Source organism: Ananas comosus, linkage group 11 (assembly GCF_001540865.1).
Source record: "Ananas comosus cultivar F153 linkage group 11, ASM154086v1, whole genome shotgun sequence".
NCBI lineage: Eukaryota > Viridiplantae > Streptophyta > Magnoliopsida > Poales > Bromeliaceae > Ananas > Ananas comosus.
Genome location: NC_033631.1, coordinates 12,942,028 through 12,955,573, shown reverse-complemented (window position 1 = coordinate 12,955,573; position 13,546 = coordinate 12,942,028). Strand labels below are relative to the sequence as shown.

The 13,546-nt window shown below is 40.0% G+C and overlaps 2 protein-coding genes across 2 annotated transcripts; one reads left to right on the top strand and one right to left on the bottom strand.

Moving 5' to 3' along the window:
• On the bottom strand, nucleotides 466-6,304 carry LOC109717749 (lys-63-specific deubiquitinase BRCC36). Its single transcript, XM_020243645.1, has 10 exons — nucleotides 6,062-6,304; nucleotides 3,718-3,843; nucleotides 3,541-3,628; nucleotides 3,035-3,120; nucleotides 2,747-2,944; nucleotides 2,038-2,234; nucleotides 1,319-1,477; nucleotides 1,138-1,218; nucleotides 999-1,053; nucleotides 466-899 (listed from the first exon to the last, which is right to left on the bottom strand). The coding sequence occupies exons 1-10, from the start codon at nucleotides 6,170-6,172 to the stop codon at nucleotides 690-692; spliced, it is 1,311 nt and encodes a 436-aa protein (XP_020099234.1). The 5' UTR covers nucleotides 6,173-6,304; the 3' UTR covers nucleotides 466-689.
• Nucleotides 7,341-12,344, top strand: LOC109717246 (importin subunit beta-1). The gene is made up of 3 exons (XM_020242918.1): nucleotides 7,341-7,662; nucleotides 8,640-11,065; nucleotides 11,182-12,344. The coding sequence occupies exons 2-3, from the start codon at nucleotides 8,649-8,651 to the stop codon at nucleotides 11,378-11,380; spliced, it is 2,616 nt and encodes an 871-aa protein (XP_020098507.1). The 5' UTR covers nucleotides 7,341-7,662; nucleotides 8,640-8,648; the 3' UTR covers nucleotides 11,381-12,344.

Sequence of the window (13,546 nt, the reverse complement as noted above, 5' to 3'; positions counted from 1 at the left end):
ATTCGATAAATCTAATTAGGATATCTGAAGTTTATTTGTATATAATTTAACAAAATATTAAACCACAGGATGCTAACTTGATACATTTTAAACCACATAGTACTAAAGTAAGAAAATGCAAAACCAAAGGATGCTAACTTGATACATTTTAAACTATATGGTACTAAAGTGAGAAAATACGATATATTTGAAGTTTTTTAAAAAAATATTATAAGTTGGCGATTCTGCAGATGGGCACTGTTAATCCTGTCAATTCGCGCAAGTCCATACAAATAGACTCTGCAGTGCATATGCTCAATTGCTAGTACAAGATCGTCATGCTCACCCATGCATGTACGGACACTGCTTTCTTCAGACAGTAGAACTTTGGCCTGCCCAAGTGCCATCCGATTGCAGAGCTCACACTAAGCGGTGTCGGAAAAGTTCCAAACCGGAAACTAATTCCAGATATAAGAATTTAGGCAGTGGTGAGGTTCGAACAAAAAGCAAAGCTCTGCCGCAAAGGTTGGCTGTCAGACAATGGAGAAACCAAAATATCGACATTATTTACAAGGGATAGGCGCATTCCTACTAGAGTGGCAAAACAAAACGTCTCCTCCGAAAACAGGAAGACAGAAACCCGACAGGCAAGATACAGTGAGACCAGAAAAATACACAACGGCAACAGTATATACGCTACTGGCACAAAATCAAAAGGCCTTTCTTCGGCTGCCAATACCGCTAGGGCTCCGAGAGCTGCCCTGCTCTGCTGAAGCACGCACGTCCTTCTGAACCGGTGCTGTACTGCCCCTTAACCCCTGAGAAGATGGCATAGGGCGAGGCGATCCCATTTTCATCTCACCACTCCTCCCAAGGGCTTCAGCCTCCAGCAATTTGGCTTCTTCATTCAGCATCAATAACTATTTCCATAGTGATGACATAATTATTAACTCCTTTCAAGGTGTAACCACAGTCAAAATTTACAAAAAAGAAAAAAAGAAATGCACTAGTTCCATTACCCGAATTTCATTTTCCTTCAGCCGGTCTTGGAGTGCAGTCACGGCAGGACTTAAACTGGAAAAACAAAGTGATATATAAGTGTAAGTTCACAGATATAACAATTAAAATGATGAGAAAAAAAAGAATGTTTTATCTTACCAATATTCCATTAACTTGCACAGAGAAGCCTGGTAGGTAGATGTGTGATGAATAAATGTAAGAGGGTGCACTTTGCCATCACTGATGAACAAAACCAAGAAATAGACATTATCATTAGATAACAAAAAAACAAAAAAGAGGAGCTCGAGGAGGGATTAGAATATTAAGGATGCCTGTATACCGCATATTCTGGGACATGGCTTGGTTATAAGCTGATCGTTCTTCTTCAAGAAGTACATGCTGCATGTCGGTGAAAGAAGTCAAGGGGGATTCAAGCTTTAGCAGATACCTGGTGGGCAGGACTTGGAGTGGCACTTCCTTCCTTATGTACTCTGCACCACTATCACAAGAAAATAGTAGATGAGAAAGACTAGTATGATATAGATTCTCAGAAATTCTCATGGGCATTCACCATTGAATCACATTACTGTTAGTTGTCCCACCCTACCTAGAACAAAGCAAATCAACAAAGCAAGTAATGTAGCTATACTAGAAAGTACCAAGTGAAGCATATATGCTCAGTGAGCAACTAATTCATCCCGAAAATCATCATGTTTGTATTACCTGAGGAAAAAATAAGGTAAGTTTTACTACCCATTTCTTAACTAGAAGCTTCAGGTATTACATTAGTAGCACAGGACTTAGATCTATTAAAACTAGTTTGTCAATGTATAGGGTCTCGAAGCCCTCAGACCAAACCATAATTAGTACGGATAACTTGGGATGGACACCTGCAAGCATTAAAAAGTATAGCAAAATATACATAAAACCAGTCAAGCATTTGTAGGTAAACAAGAATCCTTGCAATTTGATATCACAAGTAGGTAGGTAAGCAAACCTGAAATAGATGAATAAAATTAACAGTGTAAGAATTAACGGTACTAACATAGTTGCTAGTACCTTATATCCATATTAGAACGGTGCAAGGCCTCCTGCATGCTTGGGTTCATATCTGCAGAATCTATCTCAGCAGCAGCATTGTGTGCACTCTCAGGATTGTAAACACCAACAGAGTTTTCTCTAGATTGCCGCTTCCCAAGATGATTGACATCGGCATGAGAAAAGAACTCCTCTAAATCTGAAGATCTTCCCACCATCTAAACAACATATGGCATGCCTCAGATCACCAAAAGAAACATGATTTAATTTGAACAAAGACCTACATGATTCAAGTAGTCTCAATATATCACACACATCAACACAAACAGCTATGGCAAAAGTTGTTCAGAAACTATTCTTCTGCAAGTAAATAATCTTGCCCATTTCCTCCCCCATTGTATAGGCAACATCAAGAGTCCAAACACGTCATTTCCACCTCAGACTGCATAAGCGGTGGATTTGCAAAATCAAGAGTCTAAACATGTAATCTCAACTTCAGACCACACAGCGGAGAACTTTGAAAAAGACTCAGTATTCTAACATCACACATGACAAAGAAGGGTGCTAGCATCTTATAACATACTAGAGGACAAAACATCCTTAACACCCCCATGAGAAGTCGGCATCAAATTTTAGTACCAAGTCTTAATTAATTACAGATAGGAGTGGACAAAAAGAGAAAAGATTTAAAACATCATCTTTTAAAACAACTATTAGCATCTCACCATACCTTTTTAGCTTTGGCTGCTCTTGAATCACCAGTGTCCTGTTCAATGTTCTCATTCATTGCAGATCCTGATGTTGACAATGCGTTCTCTAGGGAACTAAGAGATGATTCGACCTCTATAATAGAACTATTATTAACAGGAGGGAGATGCCTTTGTTTCCCATCAAGAGATTGGAAAGCAATGACCTGAATTCTTCCGACCTGAAAAGAAGAAAAAGAAACAGCTATTCAGCAACAGAAACTATAGTGCCATAGCTTCACTTTGTAAAGGAAGCAAAGAGTAACCAAGACCTTATGAGCATCCTCACTAAAGCAAGAAAAAATGAGCCCAATGAAGCCAGGATCTAGCAGCTGATACATAGCCTGTGTACGAACATCTGCAAATCATAGCCCACAAACAATATTAAAGCATCACATATTAGTCGCATCACATACAATAAATGTTCATCTCAAGTAAGAGAGTAAAAACAGAAGATGACTAAACCTAGTACGATAGATTGTAGACAGACATTATTCACACGTATATGTCTGAAAATTAGAACAAAAGGCAAATATGGATACAGCGCAACTAATATAATAATGTGGCAAATGCACCAAAAACAACACAGCAGATTCTGACTGAGTTTGAGAACTAAAGTACTATAAAATTTCCTAAATAGCCAAACAAACTACAAAATCCTCCGTAGCATGTGATGGATCACAAGTATTCAAAACTAGGAGTCAATAAGGCTACACGCCTACACCACAAATTAGAAATCACAAAGTACCAGATGTCAGTGGATAAATTGTCGGCGTACCTACATGAGATGGGAGAACTGTAATATGGGGATGTGAGTGGTACCATCCAATAACCCTAGTGGTCCTCCCTGTTGTCAAGGTCATTCTGTGTTTACAAGTTAAGTTCGACTCCAAAACCAAAATATTTTTTTACATCTGTAAAAAAGAAAAATAATACGAAACATTATTAAGGATATTTCAGCTTGTGCTGAAGCTGCAGCCAGCAACTCGGGGTTAGTCTCCACTCGATCCTTTCGACGATCAGAGCGCATCTGTGGCGACGCTCCCCAGATAAGAGCAACTGCATTCCCACCACTTGAATACTACAAGATTTACAACGTCAAACCACAAAACTTCCGCAGACAACACAGAAAAATAGATTTATTATTTAAAAATAAAAACAAAATCATATAAGTAAAAGACGCTTAAAACTCTCCACGAATAGATAACTTGTGCCAAGTACTGTAAGAGGGCATATTGACAACGTTTAAGGAACACCTCAATGTAAACAACAAAGACATACACACACACACACACGCGTAGAAGTAGGCCGGAATTCTTCTAAGCACTAAATTGTTAGCGCTTATGGGTTTTCGGCCTTTGGATGAAGGGTTGTTTGGTTAGGATGATAGTGGCCCCCCTAGGGTTTAGTGGTGGTTGGTGGAATAGTATGATTCAAGAGAAAAAAAAAAGGTCAAAGAGGTAGATCTAATGATGGAAATATTGGTAGCACTAAGTACTCTGTGTGTGTGTGTGCATATATATATATATATATATATATATATATATATATATATATATATATATATATATATATATATATATATATATATATATATCAGTAACAAGTAAAGTACCAAAGAACATTATGCATGACAAACTATAAGTATATTATGAACTAGTATGAAAGACCATAAAATTCGTCTGGTAGACTGTTATATCAACTGAACAGTCATATGGACAACTAATAAACCTTGCCCCATTGCACAAAGAAGTATTAATTTGGCTAAAGCAATCAACCATTACCAAAGAAGTATTTATTACAGGTTGTAGAACATGCAATACATAATAACTATTTCTGTACATTCATTAAATGTAAATGCGTTACTTTTTCTTATGATTTTGTTCATCAATTGTAACAAGTACATTGCAGGCCCATCATGAAATTACAAGCTATAAGAAGATAAAATCAAAGAATTCCCCACTGCATAATGCTGTAATGTGCAGCTCTTGACATGAATTATCAATTAGCCATAATTTCATCAGGCATGTCAGACACAATGATAACACTCATGGCCCGTATTCTAGCAGAGATTTACTTACCAGATTGTACTGAAAAGAAGAGTTCAGTGGCGCGTCTAAAGAGAAACTTTTAAAAGACAGCAACTGAACTAAATAGAATGACCTCATATTAGGGATGTGCATACAAAGTTTACGGGGTGAAACAGTGATGAAGGAACAACAGTTTAGATTGCTAACAGGATACTCTCATGACACACAAACTTTTGAGGGATTGATATCGAAGGATGAGAAGTTAAGGATTGTTCTTGAGATAGTTTGAAATTTCAGGAACCAGCGCATAAATATTCCGGATAACATAGCACATGTAACTACAGTAGCGATCAGGTGAATCACATATTCACATTTTAAGAAACTGAAAGGAAGTGGGTCACCTATACTAAGAATCCAACATTTAACAAGAAATTGAAAAACTAGACCAAATACAAGAAGGCAAGGAAGGAAGGAAGGAAGGATGAAAAAAAAGAAGGGCATTGGATGAAAATGAGATAACCATATTAAGTACATTTAAACTAGCCTGTTAGTATTTGACTGTATGCACAGGTGAAATTGGGGCACAGGACAGAAAGAGGGCAATAGGATGAAGTTATAACATGCGGAACGGCTGTATCTTACAAAAAGGTAGAAAATGAACCAAGGAGCTCTCAAATATAGGCCGTCATAAAATAAACTCCTCTCTCTCTCTCTCCTCGATGGACATTTGACGCCCCTGTTTGGGATTTGCCCAACTTAAACAGAGATTGTATAAAATGTAATGGGTCTGTGCTCTGTTTAGCCAATGGAACAGCAGGTTCATTAACAGCTTACATGCTCCTCGACTAAATAGAAAGAGATATGCTCAGTTAGGACCCGATAGCTTCTCTCACAGTGCTTTTCTACTGCAAAAACTTGAAAGGCCCAATATTGAAGGATATTAGATTCAATTTGGTGGGAGAAAAACTAAACAATCAGCAGAAGATCAGACGTGTATTGAATCTCCTCTAGATATAACCCCAAACTGCAGTACGGATGAAGATCAGATGTACAGCAGCAGCAAGAATCACTGCCGCCGCCCACTTCCCCAAAGCTTCCAAAGCAATTGCCGCAGAAAATCGGCCAAAACAGCAGAAAGCCTAACAAAATAGAACCCGCAAAGCGTCCAAGCAGTGGAGCACGGAGCGTCGAAACAAAATCGTGCGAGATTGGAACTTCGCAGGTAGCAAGCAGAAGAAAGATAGGGAGGAGGTTAAAGTAATGGCATACCTGGATGTCGCCGAGGAGGAGGCCCATGATCTCCTCCGTCTCGGTGGTGAGTGCGTGGGCGAGGCAGGCCAGCCACACGTCCTCCGACATCTTCACCGCCGTTAGAGACATATCTTCCCCAGCAAGAGGCAGCAGCCAGCAGGTCTAGGGAGGCGAGCGAGCGAGCGAGCGGGGGGTCTTTTCTGGTTCTGGGGGTTCTACTCCCCTTCCTCTTTCTTTCCCTCCGTCGGAGTTAGATCGTGTCGGGTTAACTTTCCCATTTTCACCTTGCGGCTGTGGTTGGTACTGGTAGGAAAAGGCCCCAAGGCCCAGACATGTGTCCAAGTCAGGCCCACTGAACCTGCACGTCCAGTTCCAATTTGCTAAATATAAACCCGTAAATATTTCTAAAACTTCTATCACGAAAATGCCCGCATTTACCTACAATATAATTAGTGCCAAGTTACAGATCGTATCTCTACGGCGGATAAAGAGCTTAATAGTTAGCATTCGTGGTTTTAAGTTTGAAACATAGTTGCTTAATTAATATTTCTAGCTATATTTATCTACATTTTAAAACGGTATAACTGTATTAATGAATAATCATCTATATTATTGAAGCGGTAGCATGCTACCTTTTCTAAAAAAAAAATAATCATCTATATTATCAGGCATGCCTTGTATTAATGAAGCGGTAGCATGCTACCTTTTCTCAGAAAAGAAATAATCATCTATATTATGAGGCATGCCTTGTGTATGTGTTCATTTGTTCCTAGTTCAAATGGTCGCCTAGCATATATGATCTGTAGATTGTACCACCCTTTTTCTTATTTTTTTAATTTTTTTTTGGGATATCAATAAAAATATTTTAAGCGTACCTGTATTTTCTATAAAAACAAGAAAGAAAAACTCTAGCTCTGACTCGCTCGGTCCAAATAGGCCCATAGACTTGGGCCTCAATGGACCTGGGCCGGACTCTGGCCCACCATATTACATTTCCTTGTATGGGTCGTTTAATATCCCCTTCTCCCAGATTCCACGTCTATTACGAGTCATAACTTGTAGTCGAGTCTGGGTCAAACTCGAACCCCGATCCAAACAGACTCGCTTAAAGTTCGGCTTCGGGTTGGGGCTCATCTTATTAGCCGCTTGGTGGATTCTCGTTGGGATTGGCTTGCCCAGCAAGAAGCGTGGCGATAATAATATCATCTGGCGATTCCAATAATAATAATAGTGGCTCGAATAATAATTAAAAAGAAAAAGTCGATGTAGATATCATGAATTACCAATTCCAGCTTCACAATTGGTGTCCCCTGTCCGCTTCTCCTACTTGTTCCCCTCTACCATTTCGCTCTCTCTCTCTCTCTCTCTCTCTCTCTCTCTCTCTCTTCCCCCCCTCTCCTTCTCACTTTTTCTGAATTTCTCTCTCCTAGGGTTTCACGCCCTCTCTGGTCGGCGGCCGCTCGATCCTTCTCTGCACCCATCGATCGCCTCTCCGCGATTTATTTCTCGCGCAGATCGTCGGCGAATCGGCGAAAGAGGCACCGTAATCTTCCGCTTCTCGCATCGATTTCGCCCAGATTCGCCGAATTCAACCGCCTCCTCTCAGAAGGGGCGAACAGGTTTTGACTCGTTAACGCTCTCGATCTAGCATTTCGTCACCAATTTAGATACTTCATCGGTTCGATTTTGATTATTTTCCCTCTGCGTTGTGTGATTGGACAATTTTGCTTACGGTGATTTAGGGTTTTGGAGCAGCGATGTGTGTGATCTAGTGGTAATCGTGTCATATGCTTGAGATTTGATATGCTTCTGCTTTTAATGGGCTGAATTTAGTTCCTCTAATTTGATGCGCTTATGGGTTCTACGGATTGAAGTACTTTTGGTGGCCCCATCAGAGTTGCAAAGTTTTTCTTTTCTTCTCGATTTCATATGCAGTAAATTCTTTGAGGACTTATGAGTAGAATTGTGTATGCTGATCAATGTCAGATCTGCTATATTTTTGGCCTCTTTTTTTGGTCGAAGAGTGGAGCTTACTATATCAATATTGATCTAATTTAATCGTTTTGGCTTCCTGACACGCTTTCTGTATTGCATGTTCCAGGATGGACAATGTTCATATCCTGAGATGGCTTAGTTCTATGCATTTGACTGTTGCCGTGATAGTAGTTCGTAGTTCTCAGTGCTCAAATCCTGTTGGTCGAGTTCTCATATTGAGATTCATGTCCTTGTGTTGTATTTACGTTGAGTAGAATTCATTTGATGCAAATTTATGCTATAGGCTAGACTGGCCAGTATTATTAGCAAGTGGTTAAAGCAAAAGAACTAGTTATTACCTGCTTAGTTAACATGTTTGGAACCCCTATCGACTCTCGTTTTAGGTATCATCAACTATCATAATCAAGAAGTGGCAAGTGCTGCTGAATATGCATTTCTTGTTTTTGCTTGTTCAATGTTGAACAAGTTTCATATTTCTTTGTATGTAAAGTTTAAATTAGCGTTTCTTGCCATCTTTTCTCTTCCTATTCTTCAGACATCTAGGTGTAAGAGAAATGATTATATTTACCTACTTTGTAATCTAGCCTAATGCTATTTGCAGAGCCACAAGATGGCGATGGAAGTCACTCCGATTCTCTTGAATGCACAGTCGGTGGATGCTACGACCCGGAAGCATGCAGAAGAAACTCTTAAGCAGTTTCAGGAACAAAATCTTCCAGCTTTCCTGCTTTCTCTCTCTGGCGAGTTATCAAACAATGAAAAGCCTGTGGATAGCCGCAGGCTAGCAGGCTTGATTCTGAAGAATGCCTTGGATGCAAAGGAGCTGCACAGAAAGAACGAACTCGTGCAAAGATGGTTATCGTTGGATGCGGGTGTGAAAGCTCAGATTAAAGCATGCCTTTTGCAGACTCTTTCTTCTCCCGCTCCTGATGCCAGGTCTACTGCATCCCAGGTCATTGCCAAGATTGCAGGTATTGAGTTGCCTCAGAAGCAGTGGCCTGAACTTATAGGCACATTGCTTTCTAATATACACCAACTCCAGCCTCATGTCAAGCAAGCAACACTTGAAACACTTGGTTATCTGTGTGAGGAAGTTTCTCCACAGGTCGTTGACCAAGACCAAGTGAATAAAATACTCACTGCTGTTGTTCAGGGCATGAATGCTTCTGAGGCAAGCGCTGATGTCAGGCTCGCTGCTACACGAGCATTATATAATGCGTTGGGATTTGCACAAGCGAACTTTTCGAATGACATGGAGAGAGACTATATAATGAGAGTTGTTTGTGAGGCAACTCTCTCGCCTGAGGTGAAGATACGGCAGGCGGCGTTTGAATGTTTGGTGGCCATCTCATCCACCTACTACGAGAAGCTCGCATCGTACATGCAGGACATATTCAATATAACAGCAAAAGCTGTGCGGGAAGATGAGGAGCCGGTTGCCCTTCAGGCTATAGAGTTCTGGAGTTCGATATGCGAAGAGGAAATTGACATTTTAGATGAATATGGCGGTGATTTTACTGCTGATTCTGATACTCCCTGTTTTTATTTCATCAAGCAGGCTCTGCCTGCTTTAGTTCCGATGCTATTGGAGACTCTCCTCAAACAGGAGGAGGATCAGGATCAGGATGAAGGTGCTTGGAATCTTGCCATGGCTGGGGGCACATGTTTGGGTTTGGTTGCTCGGACTGTTGGGGATGACATCGTTCCTCTTGTGATGCCTTTTATTGAAGAGAATATAACTAAGCCAGATTGGAGGCAGAGAGAGGCGGCAACATATGCGTTTGGTTCTATTCTGGAGGGTCCGTCACCTGACAAGCTCACGCCTATTGTCAATGTGGCCCTCAACTTCATGCTCACTGCCTTAATGAAGGACCCGAGTAACCATGTGAAAGATACTACTGCATGGACTCTTGGGAGAATTTTTGAGTTCCTTCATGGCTCGACTGTGGAAGTGCCTATAATAACACCAGAGAATTGCCCTCAGATCCTCACTGTGTTGCTTCAGAGCATGAAGGATGTCCCCAATGTAGCTGAAAAGGCATGCGGTGCTCTCTACTTTCTTGCTCAAGGTTATGAGGATGCTGGGTCGACATCACCACTATCCTCTTTCTTTCAAGACATAATTCAGGCCCTTCTTACTGTTACTCACAGGGAAGATGCTGGAGAATCTCGCCTAAGGACTGCAGCCTATGAGACTCTGAATGAGGTGGTTAGGAGTTCTACCGATGAGACAGCTCCTGTTGTAATGCAGTTGGTGCCGGTCCTCATGATGGAGCTCCATCAAACCCTAGAAGCACAGAAGCTGTCATCTGATGAGAGAGAGAAGCAGAATGAGCTGCAGGGCCTTCTTTGTGGTTGCTTACAAGTCATCATTCAGAAGCTGGGTGCTTCAGAAACCACAAAGTATGCTTTCATGCAATATGCGGACCAGATCATGGATCTCTTTTTGAGGGTCTTTGCCTGCCGAAATGCAACTGTGCATGAAGAGGCGATGCTTGCTATTGGTGCTCTGGCCTATGCAGCTGGGCCCAATTTCGTGAAATACATGCCAGGGTTCTATCAGTATTTGGAAATGGGTCTTCAGAACTTTGAAGAGTATCAGGTCTGTGCCATTACTGTTGGTGTGGTCGGCGATTTGTGCAGGGCTTTGGAAGACAAAATTTTGCCCTTCTGTGATGGAATAATGACACAACTCCTCAAGGATCTCTCCAGCAACCAGTTACACAGATCCGTAAAACCGCCAATATTTTCATGCTTTGGTGACATCGCACTTGCAATTGGGGAGAATTTTGAGAAGTATTTGATCTATGCCATGCCTATGCTACAAAGTGCCGCAGAGCTGTCTGCACGTGCTGCAACAGCTGATGATGAAATGCTTGAATACACCAACCAGCTAAGGAATGGAATATTGGAAGCGTACTCTGGTATATTACAAGGTTTCAAGAACTCCCCGAAGACCCAGCTACTGATGCCTTATGCAGCTCACATCCTTCAGTTCCTTGACACTCTCTACAATGAAAAGGACATGTCAGTCACCTGCCCACTTCCTTTTTCCCTATCTATTCATGCTTCTTTTTTTTTGGCAGCGTATTGCCAGTCAAATCGGTTCGTTTATTTAATAGCTCCACCTTGTTCCTGAACAGGGACGATGTGGTGATGAAGACTGCAATTGGTGTCCTGGGAGATTTGGCTGATACATTGGGTAGTCATGTTGGTCCTCTTATTAATCAGTCTGTTTCGAGCAAAGACTTCCTTGAAGAGTGCTTATTGTCGGACGATCATTTGATCAAAGAGTCTGCTGATTGGGCTAAGTTAGCCATTAGCCGTGCAGTGTCTGGTTGATTGACGGTGATGGTTTCTGATCTCTTTGGAGTCTGCATATGCATTTGAGTCGTCGAGTCCAGTCGGGAATTGCATACATATGTCGGGTCCTCGCCAGTTCCAGACAAAGTTTTTGTTTGGGCAGAGTCGAGAGTTGTTGCTAACTCATGTATCTGCATCCTGCAGTCTGGTTCCTTTGTGCTATTTCCATGAAGAAGTGGGATAGCGATGGCCCACCTCTGCTGACTTTGTTGGAAAGGTCTTGAAGGCCTTTTCTACACGAAAAGGCCGGAGGGCTCTGCTCTTTTGTGGCTGCACGACTTAAGGTCTCCCTTTTATGACTCACTAAATGCATTTGATTGGGGATCTTCAGATTACTTTCGCAGGCGAGATCAAATTAGCTGTCCCAAATGGATGGCACCTAAAAGCGAAGCAGGACTCGTCTGCCATTCCAAACTAAATCATTTTTAGTGTTCATGCTTTCCAATATTTGTTGGAAAATGTCTTATTTCCTTGCCCTTGCACTCTCTTGTTTTATTTTATCGTTTCAATTTCTTTTTGGGGGGATTTTGTCTTGTCTTTGCACTTTCCCAGGTGGTCTTTATGCATTTCCTTGTCCCTTTTTTCTGTACACTTCATAGAATTTATGGTCTGTATTTTTGTCTATGCATCAGCCTTGTGTAATCAGGTTCTATGTTTTGCTTCATCATTTGTCATCTATCTGGTGTCTTCAGCATTCATATGCAACACAAGTGCATATATTATGTTTGTCCTTTCTTTAGAGTTCTATCTTCCGTCACATGGATTTATCTAGTCCTGAACCTGAGCGACGCTCCTTGTGTAGCATAGTTTTGTTGTTGAGTTGAGCTCAAGTTTCTGCGAGGTTTTCAAGTATCATTGAATATTCCAGTTTACAGGTAATGTACCTTTGTTCCGAACATTTATGAGTTGCATTTTGAATGATATGAGCTTTTATTCATTTTCACCCTTTGTTTAGCGCAATAGGTCTCGGCCTGTATGGTGTTACAGCTTCTGGCTATGTTAGCCCTTCCTCTGCTATGGGCTGTCGTGGGCTTATGCCTACACTTAGCTGCTGTACTCTCCGTTCATTTACTCATTTGTCGTTGTATTGCAACTTGCTAGACGTGATGTCATTAACCTTTTGATCAGACCAAAATGTAGGTTGCCAATTGAATATGAAATATCTGCAGGACGAAAAGAAGGTTTTGTAAACACTTAACGCTAGGTATGTTGTCGGAGCGAACAAAATTACCTGGAAAGTTAAGAAAGTCCAGATCTAGGCAATCCTTTGATGTGTCTTCTCTCGAGAGCGGCCTGAACGAAGGATCTCAACCGCACAGCTAGTAACTCGTGCACGGACGTGGCTTCTTTGGAAAAGAAGCTTGGACTTACCGTTTGGTACAGGGACAGGGGGATAAGAGATTATCCTTTCTTTTAGGATTATATTAAAATTTAAATCTTCGTACCCAAAAACAGTAAGTTTCGGGTCTTTGGATTAAGTTGATATAATCCGTATAAGTTTGAAATTACTCTTCCATTCTTTTTTCTTGAGCAAGATTAATTAAAATCTAAATGTAATTTTAATTATGATATTAATTCATTAATTAATCTAATTAATATATTTAAATTATTAGTCATTGCTTAAATAGTAGAATAATTAATTTATTTATTACTTATAATTAACAAGCTAATTAATTATTAATAATTTAATGTGTTTATTCATAAACAAATATTTACATTGTTCAACTATTAATATTTTTATTAATCTAATTAATTAATTAATATATTTTTATTATTTTATATAATATTCATAGCTAATAAGTTTATTAATTTATTAAATTATTTTTAATTAATATTTGGATGATAATTAATTAGATAAAAATATTTTTAATTTAAAATTATAAGTTTTATTTGTCTTGTTCTAATCTAACTATCTAAATACTATTTACCTTATTTTAAGGAATAACTTAATTTTCTTTCAAACGTAAAATTGGTCAAGTTCCTGTTTATACCTGAACTTGTATTAATTTTTGAAATAAACAGTTTTTACTTATACCCAAACCAAATGCACTCTAAAAAAACAAAATGAAAGGAAAAAAAAACCGAAACAAAGGAGGGGATTATAAGAGAGAGAGAGGTGTTACGCATTTACACTGTTACACAGAC

Excerpts from the sequence above, each read along its gene's own strand:
- LOC109717749 (XM_020243645.1), bottom strand. The coding sequence starts at position 6,172 with ATGTCTCTAACGGCGGTGAAGATGTCGGAGGACGTGTGGCTGGCCTGC. Across the intron at positions 3,844-6,061 it reads TCCTCCTCGGCGACATCCAG|TATTCAAGTGGTGGGAATGC; the intron begins GTATGCCATTAC and ends TAAATCTTGTAG. Across the intron at positions 2,235-2,746 it reads GAGCAGCCAAAGCTAAAAAG|ATGGTGGGAAGATCTTCAGA; the intron begins GTATGGTGAGAT and ends TATGTTGTTTAG.
- LOC109717246 (XM_020242918.1), top strand. The coding sequence starts at position 8,649 with ATGGCGATGGAAGTCACTCCGATTCTCTTGAATGCACAGTCGGTGGAT. Across the intron at positions 11,066-11,181 it reads CTCTACAATGAAAAGGACAT|GGACGATGTGGTGATGAAGA; the intron begins GTCAGTCACCTG and ends GTTCCTGAACAG.